Raw genomic sequence first — 24,195 nt, forward strand, 5'->3', positions numbered from 1 at the left:
ACACACACACACCTTCACACTTCAACACACACACACACACACCTTCAAGCACTGACACACACACACACACACCTTCAAGCACTGACACACACACACACACACACACACACACCTTCAAGCACTCACACACACACACACACACACCTTCAAGCACTGACACACACACACACACCTTCAAGCACTGACACACACACACACACCTTCAAGCACTGACACACACACACACACACACCTTCAAGCACTGACACACACACACACACACACACCTTCAAGCACTGACACACACACACACACACCTTCAAGCACTGACACACACACACACACCTTCAAGCACACACACACACACACACACACACACAACACACACACACACACACCTTCAAGCACTGACACACACACACACACACCTTCAAGCACTGACACACACACACACACACACACCTTCAAGCACTGACACACACACACACACACACGCACACACCTTCAAGCACTGACACACACACACACCTTCAAGCACTGACACACACACACACCTTCAAGCACTGACACACACACACACACACCTTCAAGCACTGACACACACACACACACACACCTTCAAGCACTGACACACACACACACACACACACACACACCTTCAAGCACTGACACACACACACACACACACCTTCAAGCACTGACACACACACACACACACACACACCTTCAAGCACTGACACACACACACACACACCTTCAAGCACTGACACACACACACACACACACCTTCAAGCACTGACACACACACACACACACCTTCAGCAGCACTGACACACACACACACACACCTTCAAGCACTGACACACACACACACACACACCTTCAAGCACTGACACACACACACACACACCTTCAAGCACTGACACACACACACACCTTCAGCACACACACACACACACACCTTCAGCACTGACACACACACACACACACCTTCAAGCACTGACACACACACACACACACCTTCAAGCACTGACACACACACACACACACACACACACACCTTCAAGCACACACACACCTTCACACACACACACACACCACACAAGCACTGCACACACACACACACACTTCACACTGACACACACAACACACACACACCTTCAGCACACACACACACACCTTCAAGCACTGACACACACACACACACACACCTTCAAGCACTGACACACACACACACACAACACCTTCAAGCACTGACACACACACACACACACACACACACACACACACACACACACACACCTTCAAGCACTGACACACACACACACACACCTTCAAGCACTGACACACACACACACACACACACCTTCAAGCACTGACACACACACACCTTCTTCAGCAGCACACACACACACACACACACACACACACCTTCAAGCACTGACACACACACACACACACCTTCAACACACACACACACACCTTCAAGCACTGACACACACACACACACCTTCAAGCACTGACACACACACACACACACACACACACCTTCAAGCACTGACACACACACACACACACCTTCAAGCACTGACACACACACACACACACACCTTCAAGCACTGACACACACACACACACACCTTCAAGCACTGACACACACACACCTTCAAGCACTGACACACACACACACACCTTCAAGCACTGACACACACACACACCTTCAAGCACTGACACACACACACACACACACACCTTCAAGCACTGACACACACACACACACACACCTTCAAGCACACACACACACACACACACACCTTCAAGCACTGACACACACACACGCACACACCTTCAAGCACTGACACACACGCACACACCTTCAAGCACTGACACACACACACACACCTTCAAGCACTGACACACACACACACACACACACCTTCAAGCACTGACACACACACACACACCTTCAAGCACTGACACACACACACACCTTCAAGCACTGACACACACACACACACACACTTCAACACACACACACACACACACACACACCTTCAAGCACACACACACACACACACACACACACACACACACACCTTCAAGCACTGACACACACACACACACCTTCAAGCACTGACACACACACACACACACACACCTTCAAGCACTGACACACACACACACACCTTCAAGCACTGACACACACACACACACACACACACACACACACCTTCAAGCACTGACACACACACACACCTTCAAGCACTGACACACACACACACACACCTTCAAGCACTGACACACACACACACACACACCTTCAAGCACTGACACACACACACACACCTTCACCTGACACACACACACACACCTTCAAGCACTGACACACACACACACACCTTCAAGCACTGACACACACACACACACCTTCAAGCACTGACACACACACACACACCTTCAAGCACACACACACACACACACCTTCAAGCACTGACACACACACACACACACCTTCAAGCACTGACACACACACACACACACCTTCAAGCACTGACACACACACACACACCTTCAAGCACTGACACACACACACACACACCTTCAAGCACTGACACACACACACACACACCTTCAAGCACTGACACACACACACACACACACCTTCAAGCACTGACACACACACACACACACTTCACACACTTCAAGCACACACACACACACCTTCAAGCACTGACACACACACACACACACCTTCAAGCACTGACACACACACACACACACCTTCAAGCACTGACACACACACACACACACACCTTCAAGCACTGACACACACACACACACACCTTCAAGCACTGACACACACACACCTTCAAGCACTGACACACACACACACACACACCTTCAAGCACTGACACACACACACACACACTTCAAGCACTGACACACACACACACACCTTCAAGCACTGACACACACACACACACACACCTTCAAGCACTGACACACACACACACACACCTTCAAGCACTGACACACACACACACACACACACACCTTCAAGCACTGACACACACACACACACACACCTTCAAGCACTGACACACACACACACACCTTCAAGCACTGACACACACACACACACACCTTCACACACACACACACACACACCTTCAAGCACTGACACACACACACACACACCTTCAAGCACTGACACACACAAATCAAATAAATGTAATTTTATATGTCACATACACATGGTTAGCAGATGTTAATGCGAGTGTAGCGAAATGCTTGTGCTTCTAGTTCCGACAATGCAGTAATAACCAACAAGTAATCTAACTAACAATTCCAAAACTACTGTCTTATACACAGTGTAAGGGGATATAAAGAATATGTACATAAGGATGTATGAATGAGTGATGGTACAGAGCAGCATAGGCAAGATACAGTAGCTGATATCGAGTACAGTATATACATATGAGATGAGTATGTAAATAAAGTGGCATAGTTAAAGTGGCTAGTGATACATGTATTACATAAGGATGCAGTCGATGATATAGAGTACAGTATATACGTATGCATATGAGATGAATAATGTAGGGTATGTAAACATTATATAAGGTAGCATTGTTTAAAGTGTCTAGTGATATAGTTACATCATTTCCCATCAATTCCCATTATTAAAGTGGCTGGAGTTGAGTCAGTGTCAGTGTGTTGGCAGCAGCCACTCAATGTTAGTGGTGGCTGTTTAACAGTCTGATGGCCTTGAGATAGAAGCTGTTTTTCAGTCTCTCGGTCCCAGCTTTGATGCACCTGTACTGACCTCGCCTTCTGGATGACAGCGGGGTGAACAGGCAGTGGCTCGGGTGGTTGATGTCCTTGATGATCTTTATGGCCTTCCTGTAACATCGGGTGGTGTAGGTGTCCTGGAGGGCAGGTAGTTTGCCCCCGGTGATGCGTTGTGCAGACCTCACTACCCTCTGGAGAGCCTTACGGTTGAGGGCGTAGCAGTTGCCATACCAGGCGCTGATACAGCCCGCCAGGATGCTCTCGATTGTGCATCTGTAGAAGTTTCTGAGTGCTTTTGGTGACAAGCCGAAATTTCTTCAGCCTCTTGAGGTTGAAGAGGCGCTGCTGCGCCTTCTTCACGATGCTGTCTGTGTGAGTGGACCAATTCAGTTTGTCTGTGATGTGTATGCCGAGGAACTTAACTTGCTACCCTCTCCACTACCCTCTCCACTACTGTTCCATCGATGTGGATGGGGGGGTGTTCCCTCTGCTGTTTCCTGAAGTCCACAATCATCTCCTTAGTTTTGTTGACGTTGAGTGTGAGGTTATTTTCCTGACACCACACTCCGAGGGCCCTCACCTCCTCCCTGTAGGCCGTCTCGTCGTTGTTGGTAATCAAGCCTACCACTGTTGTGTCGTCCGCAAACTTGATGATTGAGTTGGAGGCGTGCGTGGCCACGCAGTCGTGGGTGAACAGGGAGTACAGGAGAGGGCTCAGAACGCACCCTTGTGGGGCCCCAGTGTTGAGGATCAGCGGGGAGGAGATGTTGTTGCCTACCCTCACCACCTGGGGGCGGCCCGTCAGGAAGTCCAGTACCCAGTTGCACAGGGCGGGGTCGAGACCCAGGGTCTCGAGCTTGATGACGAGCTTGGAGGGTACTATGGTGTTGAATGCCGAGCTGTAGTCGATGAACAGCATTCTCACATAGGTATTCCTCTTGTCCAGATGGGTTAGGGCAGTGTGCAGTGTGGTTGAGATTGCATCGTCTGTGGACCTATTTGGGCAGTAAGCAAATTGGAGTGGGTCTAGGGTGTCAGGTAGGGTGGGGGTGATATGGTCCTTGACTAGTCTCTCAAAGCACTTCATGATGACGGATGTGAGTGCTACGGGGCGGTAGTCATTTAGCTCAGTTACCTTAGCTTTCTTGGGAACAGGAACAATGGTGTCCCTCATGAAGCATGTGGGAACAGCAGACTGGTATAGGGATTGATTGAATATGTCCGTAAACACACCGGCCAGCTGGTCTGCGCATGCTCTGAGGGCGCGGCTGGGGATGCCGTCTGGGCCTGCAGCCTTGCGAGGGTTAACACGTTTAAATGTCTTACTCACCTCGGCTGCAGTGAAGGAGAGACCGCATGTTTTCATTGCAGGCCGTGTCAGTGGCACTGTATTGTCCTCAAAGCGGGCAAAAAAGTTATTTAGTCTGCCTGGGAGCAAGACATCCTGGTCCGTGACTGGGCTGGATTTCTTCCTTTAGTCCGTGATTGACTGTAGACCCTGCCACATGCCTCTTGTGTCTGAGCCGTTGAATTGAGATTCTACTTTGTCTCTGTACTGACGCTTAGCTTGTTTAATAGCCTTGCGGAGGGAATAGCTGCACTGTTTGTATTCAGTTATGTTACCAGACACCTTCCCCTGATTAAAAGCAGTGGTTCGCGCTTTCAGTTTCACACGAATGCTGCCATCAATCCACGGTTTCTGGTTAGGGAATGTTTTAATCGTTGCTATGGGAACGACATCTTCAACGCACGTTCTAATGAACTCACACACCGAATCAGCGTATTCGTCAATGTTGTTGTCTGACGCAATACGAAACATCTCCCAGTCCACGTGATGAAGCAGTCTTGGAGTGTGGAGTCAGCTTGGTCGGACCAGCGTTGGACAGACCTCAGCGTGGGAGCCTCTTGTTTTAGTTTCTGTCTGTAGGCAGGGATCAACAAAATGGAGTCGTGGTCAGCTTTTCTGAAAGGGGGGGCGGGGCAGGGCCTTATATGCGTCGCGGAAGTTAGAGTAACAATGATCCAAGGTCTTTCCACCCCTGGTTGCGCAATCGATATGCTGATAAAATTTAGGGAGTCTTGTTTTCAGATTAGCCTTGTTAAAATCCCCAGCTACAATGAATGCAGCCTCCGGATAAATCGTTTCCAGTTTGCAGAGAGTTAAATAAAGTTCGTTCAGAGCCATCGATGTGTCTGCTTGGGGGGGATATATACGGCTGTGATTATAATCGAAGAGAATTCTCTTGGTAGATAATGCGGTCTACATTTGATTGTGAGGAATTCTAAATCAGGTGAACAGAAGGATTTGAGTTCCTGTATGTTTCTTTCATCACACCATGTCACGTTAGTCATAAGGCATACGCCCCCGCCCCTCTTCTTACCAGAAAGATGTTTGTTTCTGTCGGCGCGATGCGTGGAGAAACTCGCTGGCTGCACCGCCTCGGACAGCGTCTCTCCAGTGAGCCATGTTTCCGTGAAGCAAAGAATGTTACAGTCTCTGATGTCCCTCTGGAATGCTACCCTTGCTCGGATTTCAACAACCTTGTTGTCAAGAGACTGGACATTGGCAAGAAGAATGCTAGGGAGTGGTGCACGGTGTGCCCGTCTCCGGAGTCTGACCAGAAGACCGCCTCGTTTCCCTCTTTTTCGGAGTCGTTTTTTTGGGTCGCCAGCTGGGATCCATTCCGTTGTCCTGGTTGAAAGGCAGAACACAGGATCCGCGTCGCAAAAAACATATTCTTGGTCGTACTGATGGTGAGTTGACGCTGATCTTATATTCAGTAGTTCTTCTCGACTGTATGTAATGAAACCTAAGATGACCTGGGGTACTAATGTAAGAAATAACACGTAAAAAAACAAAAAACTGCATAGTTTCCTAGGAACGCGAAGCGAGGCGGCCATCTCTGTCGGCGCCGGAAGTTAGTCACACACACACACCTTCAAGCACTGACACACACACACACACACACACCTTCAAGCACTGACACACACACACACACCTTCAACACACACACACACCTTCAGCACTGCACTTCAAGCACACACACACACCTTCAAGCACTGACACACACACACACCTTCAAGCACTGACACACACACACACACACCTTCAAGCACTGACACACACACACCTTCAAGCACTGACACACACACACCTTCAACACACACACACACACACCTTCAAGCACTGACACACACACACACACACACACACCTTCAAGCACTGACACACACACACACCTTCAAGCACTGACACACACACACACACCTTCAAGCACACACACACACACACACACTGACACACCTTCAAGCACTGACAACACACACACACACACACACACCTTCAAGCACTGACACACACACACACACACACACCTTCAAGCACTGACACACACACACACACACACACCTTCAAGCACTGACACACACACACACACACACACCTTCAAGCACTGACACACACACACACACACACACACCTTCAAGCACTGACACACACACACACACCTTCAAGCACTGACATACACACACACACACCTTCAAGCACTGACACAGAGTTTGTGAGCGTTTTTAAATCCTTCTCTTTGTTGACAGTGTCGTGTCTTTGGCTATGCCAGATTAAGTGACATTATTTCTCCGTAATAATATTATTACTGATTGAGCTAATCATGTAAATGTAATTAACTAGATAGAATAATATTTATAGAGCTGTTATCTTTCAAATAAACTCTAAAAGACCTAGTAATATGACCTTTATTTAGACGGTACATATTCACCATCTCCCAATACTCTATCTGGGTCCAACAGGCATCATACTGACTACCTCAACACATTTTTTTTTTTTTACCTTTATTTAACTAGGCAAATCAGTTTAAGAACAAATCAGTTAAGAACAAATTCTTATTTTCAATGACTGCCTAGGAACAGTGGGTTGGTTAACTGCCTGTTCAGGGGCAGAACAACAGATTTGTACCTTGTCAGCTCGGGGATTTGAACTCGCAACCTTCCGGTTCCTAGTCCAACGCGCTAACCACTAGGTTACCCTGCCGCTGTACTGCTACCCCCCTGTATATAGCCTCAGTATTTTTATTTTCGTTGTGTGGTAGATGGGATAGTCTGTCTGTTCCTTCCTAACCCTCGTTTGCAGCTGCGGTCACTAACTCAACGGCTAGGAGGTTTCACTTCTGTCGTGAATAAGAGTTCAAAGTTCATACTATTCGCAACCAAAGCTCATGCTGATGTTGGCTTTGTTCTGTAGTTATTATCTGAACCATTCTGACATCGGACCGTCGTCCTCATATCCTCGGAACAGGAAGTTATGTTGTCGTCAGGGGCTTATATAGGAAGGGAGAGGAGGGTGTGTTTGAAAAGTTTTATAGCCTATGTCCCTTCACAGGGGCGGGCCACTGATTGAGCAGAGCCCTGTCTTATGAAAACCCAAATGTCACATTTTAGAAGCTAAAATCACATTTCATCCCATCACAAATAATTTCATATTCAAACATTTAAATTGAACAACAATTCCATTTCATTTGAATCAGATAACTCTGATGTGTAGACTTTCCACTGTAGAGTTTGTCATTTTATCATTGATGAGAATGTCTCAGATGACAACCGAACTGACATCATCTTCATTGAGTACCACCTCATATGTTCAATTGATCGGATTACCAAAATATAGTTCATTTACCCCCACCTTCTGATGTTCCCAGAATCTCCATGTTAACCAAGGGGTTTTGAAATGTAACATCAGTAGGGTAGAGAGAGGAAAAAGGGGGAAGAGGTATTTATGACTGTCAGAAACCTATCCCCCAGGCCAATGTCATGACAACAGGTACACACGATCCACAGAGTTTGTTTGTGTGAGTGTTTTTAAATCCTTCTCTCTGTTGACAGGTACACACGATCCATCCTTCAAGCAGCGCTTCAAAGGATATCCAATGAGAGTGCGGAGATCAGGGAGGAGGCGGAGCTTCAGAAGACGGCCAACGAGCTTGCTAGCGTGGATCGTTCCATCCTGGACCACAGATCCCTCCTCCACCAGGTCACTTCCTATCCCAACAGGAAGTTAAAAGACCCAGGCTTTCTGCCCTACGACCCCTCCCTGATCCCAGAGACCCTCCCCTTGACTCCTGATCCCCCCTCCCCCTCATACACCCCCCAGCTGGTTTCCGGGGCGTCGCTAGGGGGCGGAGGCTGGTCAGCGAGGCGGTTCGACCGCCGTCTGAAGCCGTTGGAGGAGCTGAGCGACTGCTACTTCCTGTCTCTGACGCTAGAACAGCTGGGCAACGCAGAACGCCGTCTCCGTGGAGACCAGAGTGTTCTACACAACCGTCGCATCACACACAGGCTCTCCAGGACGCTTTCACACACACAGTTCCTGTTCCAGCTCTGGGACCAGGAGGAGGAGGAGGACCTGGAGGAGGAGGGGGCGGGGCTAGAGGGAGGAAGCGGCATGATGTCACATCCTGTGGCGGGGGCGGGACCACCGAGCCTGGAGTCGTTCTTCTCCTGCGTGGAGGAGGTGTCAATCAAACTGGAGACAGGAAGTGGAGGGGCGGAGCCGACACTTGATCCTGAGGGAGTAACCGCGGAGACGAGACCAGGCAGCGCGAGCAGCGGAGACAGCATTGAGGTTCTGGGGACGGAGCGCTCGTATAGAACACAGGGACTAACCCACGTGGAACTCAGAGGTACAGTGAATTCAGAATCTGTTCAGACCCCTTGACTTTTAACACGTTGTGTTACAGCCTTCTTCTGAAATGGATTCAATCGTTTTTTCCCCCCTCAATCTACACACAATACCCCATAATGACATCACAATACCCCATAATGACATCACAATACCCCATAATGACATCACAATACCCCATAATGACAGAGCAAAAACAGGTTTTTAGAAATGTTTGCAAATGCATAAGTTTTTTTTTATTTTTATTAAAAACCTGATCACATTTACATAAGTATTCAGACCCTTTACTTAGTACTTTGTTGAAGCACCTTTGGCAGTGATTAAAGCCTCAAGTCTTCTTGGGTATGACGCTACAAGCTTGACACACCTGTATTTAGAGAGTTTCTCCCATTCTTCTCTGCAGATCCTCTCAAGCTCTGTCAGGTTGGATGGGGAGCATCGCTGCACAGCTATTTTCTGGTCTCTCCAGAGATGTTCGATCGGGTTCATGTCCGGGTTCTGGCTGGGCCACTCAAGGACATTCAGAGACTTGTCCTGAAGACACTCCTGCGTTGTCTTGGCTGTGTGCTTAGGGTCGTTGTCCTGTTGGAAGGTGGAGCAGGTTTTCATCAAGGATCTCTCTGTACTTTGCTCCGTTCATCTTTGACTCGATCCTGACTAGTCTCCCAGTCCCTGACGCTGAAAAACATCCCCACAGCATAATGCTGCCACCAACACCATGCTTCACTCTAGGGATGGTGCCAGGTTTCCTCCAGATGTGACGCTTGGCATTCAGGCCAAAGTGTTCAATCTTGGTTTCATCAGAACAGAGAATCTTGTTTCTCATTGTGTTTTCATGGTCTGAGAGTCATTTAGGTGGTTTTTGGCTAACTCTAAGTGGGCTCTCAGGTGCCTTTTACTGAGGAGTGGCTTCCGTCTGGCCACTCTACCATAAAGGCCTGATTGGTCGAGTGCTGCAGAGATGGTTGTCCTTCTGGAAGGTTCTCCCATCTCCACAGAGGAACTCTGGAGCTCTGTCAGAGTGACCATCGGGTCTTGGTCACCTTCCTGACCAAGCTCCTTCTCCTGTTTGCTCAGTTTGGCCGGGCGGCCAGCTCTAGGAAGAGTCTTGGTGGTTCCAAACTTCTTCCATTCAAGAATGATGGAGACCACTGCGTTCTTGGGGACCTTCAATACTGCAGAAATGTTTTGGTACCCTTCCCCAGATCTGTGCCTCGACACATTCTGTCTCTGAGCTCTACGGACAATTCCTTCGACTTCATAGCTTGGTTTTTGCTCTGACATGGACTGTCAACTGTGAGACCTTATCCAGACAGGTGTGTGCCTTTCTAAATCATGTCCAATCAATTGAATTTACCAAAAGGTGGACTCTAAACATCTTAATCGATGGATGATCAATGGAAACAGGATGCATCTGAGCTCCATTTCGAGTCTCATAGCAAAGGTTCTGAATATTTATGTAAATAATGTATTTCTGTTTTTTCTTTTGAATACATTAGCAACAATGTCTAAACCTGTTTTCGTTTTGTCATTATGGGGTGTTGTGTGTATTAGACTCCTCTCCTATAGAGTTGTCTGGTGGGTCAGGGCTGTGTATTAGACTCTCTCCTCCTATAGAGTTGTCTGGTGGGTCAGGGGTCAGGGCTGTGTATTAGACTCTCTCCTCTCCTCCTATAGAGTTGTCTGGTGGGTCAGGGGTCAGGGCTGTGTATTAGACTCTTCTCCTCCTATAGAGTTGTCTGGTGGGTCAGGGGTCAGGGCTGTGTATTAGACTCTCTCCTCTCCTCCTATAGAGTTGTCTGGTGGGTCAGGGCTGTGTATTAGACTCTCTCCTCTCCTCCTATAGAGTTGTCTGGTGGGTTGGGTCAGGGTGAAGGCTGTGATGTGGTGCGGAGTTGTGCCCCTGCGGAGGTGTGGATGAGACGTGACATGCGGTCCCTGGCACGGAGGGCGAACAGCGAGGACAGTATTGAGATCATCAGCACCTCAGACTCCATCTTCCCCGACGACCTCATCTTCAACGCCATCACAGAGGAGGAGCCTGAGGAGCATGGAATCATGGGTAGTGTAATCAAGGAAGAGGAGGAGGAGGCAGCAGGTGAGGACACGCCCATTCAGCAGCACAGCACCCTGGGTATTGTAGTTCACGAGGAGGAGCAAACTCGGCACCAAAGAATCCTGGGTAATATAGTCCAGATGGAGGGAAAGGAGGAGCTAGAGGACACTCCCACTCGGCTGCACCGCACCCTGGGTATTGAAGTCCGGGAATTGGAGGAGGAGAAGCCAGAGAGATGGGACACTCCGGCCCCCTTGTCTGAGCCCCAGAGAACTCTGGGTAAGACTGTCTGTTTGTCCTCTTCAATAATAATGACATATCTGTCAAGAGAATTTTCAATCCCAATGATAATAACTAACAATAAGCTTTGACCAATCCCGAGGTTTGTAAGACCCTGGGTTTAATAATAATTAGGCAAAGACTCAGTTTATGCTAAAGGTTCGTACAGTTTATTCACGAGAGCACTCTGAAGTCCATAATACAAAGACATCCATTTTATAATGCACATACCTTCACACAAACAGTAGATGTCCTACACACATACATACACACGAACAGTAGGTGAATTGTATCCTTCCCCAGAGTTCTCACCACTGGGTATCACTACCCAGCGCTGTCAGTTCCATTCCCCCGAGATTACAGGAACCTTGAGAAGGACTCCCTGTCCTATCATACGTTTCTCAGAGTTCTAGCCAGGTCGGGTCAAACACAGTTGAATCTCTCTGTATTTTCTTCGACACACACACACACATTTCTCTCCCTCCCATGTCTCTACTGAACCTTATTGGACGTTTATTAATCATTCATTGTACTACATAAACCAATAATCACTAATAGTTTCAGGGTGGAATACTTTAATCATTACCTTTTTAAGTATATAATTCCCTTATCAATATCCGTAATAGTTTCAGGGTGGGATACTTTAATCATTACCTTTTAAGCATATAATTCCATTATCAATATCCCTAATAGTTTCAGGGTGGGATACTTTAATCATTACCTTTTAAGCATATAATTCCATTATCAATATCCCTAATAGTTTCAGGGTGGGATACTTTAATCATTACATTTTAAGCATATAATTCCCTTATCACTATCCCAGATGCTTTTTTCCCAAGGTGTCTTACAACGTATTATCTGTTTTCTCTCTTAGTAACTGATATAGTTTCTGTCTCCAGTCCACCAGGTGTCAGTAGAGGGCTCCTCCCAACAGTACGAGGGTCACCATGCCAACGGCGAGGTCAGAGGTCAGGCTGGGCGTGACAGCAGGCGGGTGGTGGTGCCTGACCTCCAGGTGAACTTTTCTATCCCCTTGAGGTTAGATGTTAGAGGTCGGGGGTCAGGGGGGCGGCGGTTGCTAGGCGACACCCCTTACAGGCTGAGTGTAGACGAGGCATCGGACTGTATGAGCAACATCAGCACCTCTCCATCTTCCTCTCTGCCCCCCACACATCTCCATGGCAACCACAGCGCTAGTAATCCGCGACGACATCAGCGCCAGAGGAGGAAGGCGGGTCCTGGAGCCCTCAGGTTCCTGCGGCAGAATTCCTTCTCCCAGAATGCCGTGTTCTGCCTGCTAAGTGGACGGCCGCTGGTGGTGATTGGTGGAGAGGAGGGTTCCGTGAGGAGGACGGTCGCTGCCCTCTCGCTCTACCTGCCCTCACCTGGTCGCTATGGAGATGCTGTGCAGCCTTACTTGGCCACGCCTCTTCAGCTGACAGACCTGCTCACCTGGAGACTCATCGGAATCCACAGGTAAAAACAGAGCATCAACACCCTGATGGTATCATGGGTAAATTGTGACTGACTGCGCTACAAATGATATTGAGTAGTGATTTATCAGGCCTTTATAGTCTGTTGTAATGTTGAACGTCCCCATTACTCTGCCTCCTATCCAAGTTCTAGATCAGGTATTTCCAAACTGGGGTATGCGCAATGCCGTCGGGAGTACGCCAAATAAAAATGTGATTCACATTTTTAAAAACAATCCGTTTCTATTTTCCAACGGTGCTATACATTTGGGTGAGCTTTCTTTTTCTTGCCTGAGTAGCCTCGTTTCACCGCCAAAATTAAACCATTTGGTGTTCAGTGAAATAACAACACAATGTCTAATACAGGTATCCTAATCAAATAATGAACATCCAATCACATTAACCGTTACTCTCTCACGGGAATTCCACTAACGGTCTGGATGGAGCCAAACGTAGCTGCTGCTCATGTTGGTATCTGTACTGATGGTGCAAAAAGCCAGGGAGACATAGTGGAGTGGTAACGCTGGTGCTCCCGACACCACTGCAGGCTCTCGTTGCCAAGGGAATGCCTGACAGCTTGAAAGACGTTTTGGACACCTCAGTGAAAATGGCTTTGTTAACCTCTCTGGGATATATGGGACGGCCAAAAGCCAGAGAAAATGCAGAGCGTCAAATTCAACTAAATTAATTTAAAAATCAAACTTTCATGAAATCACATATGCAAGATAGCAAATTTAAGCTACACTTGTTGCCAATATGTCAGATTTCAAAAAGGCTTTTCGGCGAAAGCAAACAACGCTATTATCTGAGGATAGCACCTCCGTAAACAAAGATAGAAAAGCATATTTCAACCCTGCAGGCGCAACACAAAACGCAGAAATAAAAATATGATTCATGCCTTTGACGAGCTTCTTTTGTTGGCACTCCAATATGTCCCATAAACATCACAAATGGTCCTTTTGTTCGATTAATTCCGTCCATATATATCCACAATGTCCATTTATTTGGCGCGTTTGATCCAGAAAAACACCAGTTCCAACTTGCACAACGTGATGACAAAATATCTCAAAGGTTACCTGTAAACTTTGCCAAAACATTTCAAACTACTTTTGTAATACAACTTTAGGTATTTTTTAACGTAAATAATCGATAAAATTGAAGACGGGATGATCTGTGTTCAATACAGGAGGACAACAAACTGAAACATGCTTTCTGGTCACGCGCCTCGATCTAGCAGTACACTTGAAGTCACCCTCGTTCAAGATGGCCGTACTTCTTCATTGCACAAAGGAAAAACCTCAACCAATTTCTAAATTTCTAAAGACTGTTGACATGCCAGTGGTACCCCAGGTCATCTTAGGTTTCTTTATAGGAACTGAATATAAGAAGGTCACCATCAGTACGACCAAGAAATCGCGATGCGGATCCTGGCCTTACAACCAGTTCCGAGTGGATCACATGACCAAAAAAAAAAACACCATTGAAAAAGAGTGAAACTCGCCTGCTAAATATGTTCTGTCAGACTCACGGAGACATGATTCAAACAGTTTTAGAAACTCCCTCAAAGCATTCTTCTTGCCAATGTCCAGTCTCTTGACAACAAGGTTGATGAAATCCGAGCAAGGGTGCATTCCAGAGGGACATCAGAGACTGTAACGTTCTTTGCTTCACGGAAACATGGCTAACTGAGAGACGCAACCGAAGCGGTGCAGCAACGGGTTTCTCCACGCATCGCGCCGACAGAAACAAACATCTTTCTGGTAAGAAGAGGGGCGGGGGCGTATGCCTTATGACTTGACATGGTGTGATGAAAGAAACATTCAAATCCTTCTGTTCACCTGATTTAGAATTCCTCACAATCAAATGTAGACCGCATTATCTACCAAGAGAAGTTGATTATAATCACAGCCGTATATATCCCCCCAAGCAGACACACGATGGCTCTGAACGAACTTTATTTAACTCTCTGCAAACTGGAAACGATTTATCCGGAGGCTGCATTCATTGTAGCTGGGGATTTTAACAAGGCTAATCTGAAAACAAGACTCCCTAAATTTTATCAGCATATCGATTGCGCAACCAGGGGTGGAAAGACCCTGGATCATTGTTTCTAACTTGCATATAAGGCCCTGCCCCGCCCCCTTTCGGAAAAGCTGACCACGACTCCATTTTGTTGATCCCTGACAGACAGAAACTAAAACAAGAAGATCCCACGCTGAGGTCTGTCCAACGCTGGTTGCAAGGACTTACTCCAAGACTGCTTCCATCACGTGGACTGGGAGATGTTTCGATTGCGTCAGACAACAACATTGACGAATACGCTGATACGGTGTACAGTTCATTAGAAGGTTGAAGATGTCGTTTAGCAACGATTAAAACATTCCCTAACCAGAAACCGTGGATTGATGGCAGCATTCTGAAACTGAAGGCACGAACCACTGCTTTTAACCAGGGCAAGGTGTCTGGTAACATGACTGAATACAAACAGTGCAGCTATTCCCTCCGCAAGGCTATCAAACAAGCTAAGCGCCAGTACAGAGACAAAGTAGAATCTCAATTCAACGGCTCAGACACAAGAGGTATGTGGCAGGGTCTACAGTCAATCACGGACTACAGGAAGAAACCCAGCCCAGTCACGGACCAGGATGTCTTGCTCCCAGGCAGACTAAATAATTTTTGCCCGCTTTGAGGTACAGTGCCACTGACACGGCCTGCAACGAAAACATGCGGTCTCTCCTTCACTGCAGCCGAAGTGAGTAAGACATTTAAACGTGTTAACCCTCGCAAGGCTGCAGGCCCAGACGGCATCCCCAGCCACGCCCTCAGAGCATGCGCAGACCAGCTGGCCGGTGTGTTTACGGACATATTCAATCAATCCCTATACCAGTCTGCTGTTCCCACATGCTTCAAGAGGGCCACCATTGTTCCTGGGAAAGCTGGTAACTGAGCTAAACGACTACCGCCCCGTAGCACTCACATCCGTCATCATGAAGTGCTTTGAGAGACTAGTCAAGGACCATTCACCTCCACCCTACCTGACACCCTTGACCCACTCCAATTTGCTTACCGCCCAAATAGGTCCACAGACGATGCAATCTCAACCACACTGCACACTGCCCTAACCCATCTGGACAAGAGGAATACCTATGTGAGAATGCTGTTCATCGACTACAGCTCGGCATTCAACACCATAGTACCCTCCAACTACTGTCATCAAGCTCGAGACCCTGGGTCTCGACGCCCTGGCAACTGGGTACTGGACTTCCTGACGGGCCGCCCCAGGTGGTGAGGGTAGGCAACAACATCTCCTCCCCGCTGATCCTCAACACTGGGGCCCCACAAGGGTGCGTTCTGGAGTCTCCTGTACTCCCTGTTCACCCACGACTGCGGGCCATGCACGTCCAACTCAATCATCAAGTTTGCGGACGACACAACAGTGGTAGGCTTGATTACCAACAACGACGAGACGGCCTACAGGGAGGAGGTGAGGGCCCTCGGAGTGTGGTGTCAGGAAAATAACCTCACACTCAACGTCAACAAAACTAAGGAGATGATTGTGGACTTCAGGAAACAGCAGAGGGAACACCCCCATCCACATCGATGGAACAGTAGTGGAGAGGGTAGCAAGTTTTAAGTTCCTCGGCATACACATCACAGACAAACTGAATTGGTCCACTCACACAGACAGCATCGTTGAGGAAGGCGCAAGCGCCTCTTCAACCTCAGGAGGCTGAAGAAATTCGGCTTGTCACCAAAAGCACTCACAAACTTCTACAGATGCACAACAGCATCCTGGCGGGCTGTATCACCGCCTGGTATGGCAACTGCACCGCCCTCAACCGTAAGGCTCTCCAGAGGGTAGTGAGGTCTGCACAACGCATCACCGGGGGCAAACTACCTGCCCTCCAGGACACCTACACCACCCGATGCCCAGGAAGGCCATAAAGATCATCAAGGACATCAACCACCCGAGCCACTGCCTGTTCACCCCGCTGCCATCCAGAAGGCGAGGTCAGTACAGGTGCATCAAAGCTGGGACCGAGAGACTGAAAAACAGCTTCTATCTCAAGGCCATCAGACTGTTAAACAGCCACCACTAACATTGAGTGGCTACTGCCAACACACTGTCAATGACACTGACTCTACTCCAGCCACTTTAATCATGGGAATTGATGGGAAATGATGTAAATATATCACTAGCCACTTTAAACAATGCTACCTTATATAATGTTACTTACCCTACATTGTTCATCTCATATGCATACGTTGATACTGTACTCTATATCATCGTTGCATCCTTATGTAATACATGTATCACTAGCCACTTTAACTATGCCACTTGGTTTACATACTTATCTCATATGTATATACTGTACTCGATATCATCTACTGTATCTTGCCTATGCTGCTCTGTACCATCACTCATTCATATATCCTTATGTACATATTCTTTATCCCCTTACACTGTGTATGACAGTAGTTTTTTTGGAATTGTTAGTTTATTACTGCATTGTCGGAACTAGAAGCACAAGCATTTCGCTACACTCGCATTAACATCTGCTAACCATGTGTATGTGACAAATAAAATTTGATTTGATTTGATTTGAAGACTGTTGACATCCAGTGGAAGCGATAGGAACTGCAAGAAGGTCCCTTAGAAATCTGGATTCCCAATGAAACACCATTGAAAAAGAGTGACATGACATGATTCAAACAGTTTTAGAAACTTCAGTGTTTTCTATCCAAATCTACTAATAATATGCATATCTTATCTTCTGGGGATGAGTAGCAGGCAGTTGAATTTGGGCATGCATTTCATTTCATCCGGACATGAAAATACTGCCCCCTGTCACCAAGAAGTTGAAGCAAGGCCCCTGAACTCTCGTTCTAGAACACCATATAAATCACTTTCTGCACTATGCAATGATATGGGCAGCGACCATGTATCGCTTTCACAACATACAGAGAAGTGCGTTGGTTATCAAGGGGCAAAGTATTGACAGTTTTTTTTTTAATTGAGAGACAAGCTTATTTTTTTATTTACTGACCATCATTTTCACTTGTCTGACCGCTTGCATGATGACGAGTTTCTCGTATAGTGTGTGTGGCAGGCTTACTATGATGGCAAATAATAACATTTGAGAGTGCGCTGACCCTGGTGCTAGAGGGGGTACAGCTGGAGGTTGAATGATTTGAAGGGGTACTGGACTAGGGGGTACAGCTGGAGGTTGAATGATTTGAAGGGGTACTGGACTAGGGGGTACAGCTGGAGGTTGAATGTTTGAAGGGGTACTGAACTAGGGGGTACAGCTGGAGGTTGAATGTTTGAAGGGGGTACGGGACTAGGGGGTACAGCTGGAGGTTGAATGTTTGAAGGGGTACTGGACTATAAAAAGTTTGGGAACCGCTGTTCTAGAACACAAGTCGAAGTTCTAGAACACCATATAAATCACTAAATAACTTCCATCTTTCTCCCCAGGACGTCTCCTACAGCTCCCAGCATGCTTCACTCTCTGGCTCGTTACGGACGGTACCTGGCCGTGCTGGACCTGGACCAGCGTACACTGAGAAGCCCCGCCTACCACGGACACCTCATTGGCCGACTGGCCAACCCCCACACTCTGATAGGCTAGTGAAATGATTAGTCTTTTTTTGTTGTTGATTTGTCTTGTACATAGTTACAACAGTTCACCTCAATGGCGGCTTCTGTGACGGGGAGGGGGGGGTTGAGTCGTGGTGACTGGGAGGGGGGTGAGTCGTGGTGACGGGAGGGGGGGGTAGAGTCGTGGTGACGGGGGGGGGGTAGAGTCGTGGTGACGGGAGGGGGGTAGAGTCGTGGTGACGGGAGGGGGGTAGAGTCGTGGTGACGGGAGGGGGGTAGAGTCGTGGTGACTGGAGGGGGGTAGAGTCGTGGTGACGGGAGGGGGGTAGAGTCGTGGTGACGGGAGGGGGTTGAGTCGTGGTGACTGGAGGGGGGTGGGGTCTCTAGAGTCGGGTGACGGGTTAGAGGTGTGACAAGTTGGTGACGGGAACTAGAGTTGGTGACTTGGGGGGGCTAATGACGGGAACAGAGCTGTGACAAGTCGTGGTGACTAAGTCGTGGTGACAAAACGGGAGGGGGGTAGACAGCTGTCCCAGGGATCTTGTCCCAACTATTGGCCAGTTGGATCCAGTGTCTCTCCCAGGGATCTTAAATTCCCACTACTATTGACCAGTTGGAGGGGCGTTCCAGTGGACGTCTCCCCAGGGATCTTAAATTCCCACTACTATTGACCAGTTGGAGGGGCGTTCCAGTGGACTGCTGTTCTCCCAGGGATCTTTTCCCACTACTAGGTGATGTTGGAGGGGGTCCAGTGGCTGTCTCTCCCAGGGATCTTAAATTCCCACTACTATTGACCAGTTGGAGGGGCGTTCCAGTGGACGTCTCTCCCAGGGATCTTAAATTCCCACTACTATTGGCCAGTTGGAGGGGCGTTCCAGTGGACGTCTCTCCCAGGGATCTTAAATTCCCACTACTATTGACCAGTTGGAGGGGCGTTCCAGTGGACGTCTCTCCCAGGGATCTTAAATTCCCACTACTATTGGCCAGTTGGAGGGGCGTTCCAGTGGACGTCTCTCCCAGGGATCTTAAATTCCCACTACTATTGGCCAGTTGGAGGGGCGTTCCAGTGGACGTCTCTCCCAGGGATCTTAAATTCCCACTACTATTGACCAGTTGGAGGGGCGTTCCAGTGGACGTCTCTCCCAGGGATCTTAAATTCCCACTACTATTGGCCAGTTGGGGGCGTTCCAGTGGACGTCTCTCCCAGGGATCTTAAATTCCCACTACTATTGGCCAGTTGGAGGGGCGTTCCAGTGGCGTCTCTCCCAGGGATCTTAAATTCCCACTACTATTGACCAGTTGGAGGGGCGTTCCAGTGGACGTCTCTCCCAGGGATCTTAAATTCCCACCACTTATTGACCAGTTGGAGGGGCGTTCCAGTGGCTGTCTCTCCCAGGGATCTTAAATTCCCACTACTATTGACCAGTTGGAGGGGCGTTCCAGTGGATGTTTCTCCCAGGGATCTTAAATTCCCACTACTATTGACCAGTTGGAGGGGCGTTCCAGTGGATGTTTCTCCCAGGGATCTTAAATTCCCACTACTATTGGCCAGTTGGAGGGGCGTTCCAGTGGATGTCTCTCCCAGTCCAATGGGGTCTTAAATTCCTACTTCCACTTGGTTATGAACCCAGCATTCCTGTCTTATGTCTTGACCTGCATCTTCAACTAAACTATTTAAATGTCTATCATAGTGTAAAATGTGTTGAATGTTTGTTTGTGTTTCTTATGTCCAGGTCGTGGCAGCACCTACCTTCTCCACGTGGAGAGCTGCCTCGCTGAGCTGACCGCTAAGGCCTTCCTGTTCTCCTGTTCTCCTGACCTTTCAACTCTAACATCGGGTAGAGCTCAGAGTTCACCTGGGGGTCAGGCACCACCCATCTGCCACAGCCACTCTGACCTCCAGCTTCCCAGCCTCCCCAGGGAGGACGATGACTTCACGCTGACTCAGCGTCGCAGGGACTTCCTATGTGGGCGGGGTTTCAGCGGGGAGGATGACCTCCGGGTGATGCACTTCCTGTCTGACCTCATCAAACAGCACCACGCAGGAAGTGGTCCTCCGGCCCTCCGCTTCTCCTACAGTGCCGTCCCTTTACATAGAAACACCACAACATAGATATGCAGCCCTGTCCCTTTACATAGAAACACCACAACATAGATAAGCAGCCCTGTCCCTTTACATAGAAACACCACAACATAGATATACAGCCCTGTCCCTTTACATAGAAATACCACAACATAGATATACAGCCGTGTCCCTTTACATAGAAATGCCACAACATAGATATACAGCCCTGTCCCTTTACATAGAAACACCACAACATAGATAAGGCCCTGTCCCTTTGCATAAAAACACCACAACATAGATAAGGCCCTGTCCCTTTGCATAGAAACACCACAACATAGATAAGGCCCTGTCACTTCACATAGAAATACCACAACATAGATATGCAGCCCTGTCACTTTACATAGAAACACCACAACATAGATAAGGCCCTGTCCCTTTGCATAGAAACACCACAACATAGATAAGGCCCTGTCCTTTGCATAGAAACACCACAACATAGATAAGGCCCTGTCCCTTTGCATAGAAACACCACAACATAGATAAGGCCCTGTCCCTTTGCATAGAAACACCACAACATAGATAAGGCCCTGTCCCTTTGCATAGAAACACCACAACATAGATAAGGCCCTGTCCCTTTGCATAGAAACACCACAACATAGATAAGGCCCTGTCCCTTTACATAGAAACACCACAACATAGATAAGGCCCTGTCCCTTTACATAGAAACACCACAACATAGATAAGGCCCTGTCCCTTTGCATAGAAACACCACAACATAGATAAGGCCCTGTCCCTTTGCATAACTAAAGCATTTCTTCCATACTGTATCCTGTCTACACTGTGAAAGGAAGGATCCAGAGTGCATCTCTAATGCTACCCTGTTCCCTATATAGTGCACTACCCTGTTCTCTTTATAGTGCACTACCCTGTTCCCTATATAGTGCACTACTTACTAGTAGTGTACTATGTAGGGAATAGTGAGCTGTTTGGAAGGAGCCCCTGTGTATGTGAATGGTTCTGTTGCTGAATGTAATCAATGTAAACAATAACGTGACACAGCTCTACCCTCCAACACCACCTAAACCCCCTCCAACACCACCTAACCCCCCTCCAACACCACCTAAACCCCCTCCAACACCACCTAACCCCCCTCCAACACCACCTAAACCCCCCTCCAACACCACCTAAACACCCCCCTCCAACACCACCTAACCCCCTCCAACACCACCTAAACACCCCCTCCAACACCACCTAAACCCCCTCCAACACCACCTAAACCCCTCCCCCCTCCAACACCACCTCCAAACCACCCCCCTCCAACACCACCTAAACCCCCCCTCCAACACCACCTAAACCCCTCCAACACCACCAACACCACCTCCAAACCACCCCCTCCAACACCACCTAAACACCCCCTCCAACACCACCTAAACACCCCCTCCAACACCACCTAAACACCCCCTCCAACACCACCTAAACACCCCCTCCAACACCACCTAAACACCCCCTCCAACACCACCTAAACACCACCCCCTCCAACACCACCTAACCAACCCCCTCCAACACCACCTAAACACCCCCTCCAACACCACCTAAACCCCCTCCAAACCACCCCCTCCAACACCACCTAAACACCCCCCTCCAACACCACCTAAACACCCCCCTCCAACACCACCTAAACACCCCCTCCAACACCACCTAAACACCACCCCCTCCAACACCACCTAAACACCCCCCTCCAACACCACCTAAACACCCCCCCTCCAACACCACCACCTCCAACCACCACCCCCCTCCAACACCACCTAAACCCCCTCCAACACCACCTAAAACCCCCTCCAACACCACCCCCTCCAACACCACCTAAACCCCCTCCAACACCACCTAAACACCCCCTCCAACACCACCTAAACACCCCCTCCAACACCACCTAAACACCCCCTCCAACACCACCTAAACACCCCCCTCCAACACCACCTAAACACCCCCCTCCAACACCACCTAAACACCCCCTCCAACACCACCTAAACCCCCCTCCAACACCACCTAAACACCCCCCCCTCCAACACCACCCCCTCCAACACACCTAAACACCCCCTCCAACACCACCTAAACACCCCCTCCAACACCACCTAAACACCCTCCCCCCCTCCAACACCACCTAAACACCCCCTCCAACACCACCTAAACACCCCCCTCCAACACCACCTAAACACACCCCTCCAACACCACCTAAACACCCCCTCCAACACCACCTAAACCCCTCCAACACCACCTAAACACCCCCCTCCAACACCACCTAAACACCCCCCCCCTCCTAAACACCACCTAAACACCTAAACCCCCTCCAACACCACCTAAACACCCCCATCACCTTCACAAACTGTTATGTAATGGTCATTGGTGTGTGTGTGTTAATGCAGACTGTTATGTAATGTGTGTGTGTGTGTGTGTGTGTGTGTGTGTGTGTGTGTGTGTGTGTGTTAATGCAGACTGTTATGTAATGTTCATTGGTGTTTGTGTGTGTGTGTGTGTGTTAATGCAGACTGTTATGTAATGTTCATTGGTGTGTGTGTGTTAATGCAGACTGTTATGTAATGTTCATTGGTGTGTGTGTGTTAATGCAGACTGTTATGTAATGTTCATTGGTGTGTGTGTGTTAATGCAGTGTACTTTTGTGTGCCGTGTAAAAAATCTGAAAAATAATTTATTAAAGATTGATATTAGCCATGTTTCAACTTGGTGCTAACATGTGTCCTGCCCTTGGCTTTAAAGGTATAAAGGTAGGATTGGCCGAACGCTGCGTCGAGACTAGGGTTGGCCGAACGCTGCGTCGAGACTAGGGTTGGCCGAACGCTGCGTCTGTAGTGGCAAATCGGTTCAAATATGACACAACCAAGAACTTTGTGAAAATCAATATAGACTTTTAATACAACAGTATCATAAGCCGGAGCGGTCCGCGGAACACACACACTTTTTCAGAGCCCTCGCTCTGAGTTATACACCTACCATATAAGTCCCTCCCATATGCAAATTAAGTTACATCCCAATCCGTGCATCCTGCTTGTTCAGCCCAATAACGCCCCATCTGCTTTCCATTAGATCCTAATGGTGACAAGACCCTTGCTTTGACCTGAAGATAATATACGTCCCTCTTTCCTGTGGCCTGTGTTTAGACCCTGTAATTAACTCCATGTGTCTTTATCTCTAGTTTTTAGTGTCCAGCTGCCGTAAAAATACTATACATTCCTCTATGCTATA

General features: G+C 48.3%; 1 protein-coding gene across 2 annotated transcripts in view; it reads left to right on the forward strand.

Moving 5' to 3' along the window:
* LOC112242395 (guanine nucleotide exchange protein smcr8a) overlaps window positions 1-21,737 on the forward strand; it is a 35,615-nt gene extending 13,878 nt beyond the window's left edge. For both annotated transcript variants that reach the window (XM_042314092.1, XM_042314093.1), the window contains 5 exons: window positions 8,665-9,461; window positions 11,307-11,795; window positions 12,695-13,271; window positions 18,747-18,895; window positions 20,603-21,737. In XM_042314092.1, the coding sequence (XP_042170026.1) occupies window positions 8,665-9,461; window positions 11,307-11,795; window positions 12,695-13,271; window positions 18,747-18,895; window positions 20,603-20,982 (2,392 nt within the window). In that variant the 3' untranslated portion in view covers window positions 20,983-21,737. The remainder of the gene's footprint in view (window positions 1-8,664; window positions 9,462-11,306; window positions 11,796-12,694; window positions 13,272-18,746; window positions 18,896-20,602) is intronic.
* Window positions 21,738-24,195: the final 2,458 nt, after the last annotated feature.

This window comes from Oncorhynchus tshawytscha, unplaced genomic scaffold (assembly GCF_018296145.1).
Source record: "Oncorhynchus tshawytscha isolate Ot180627B unplaced genomic scaffold, Otsh_v2.0 Un_contig_7337_pilon_pilon, whole genome shotgun sequence".
Lineage (NCBI taxonomy): Eukaryota > Metazoa > Chordata > Actinopteri > Salmoniformes > Salmonidae > Oncorhynchus > Oncorhynchus tshawytscha.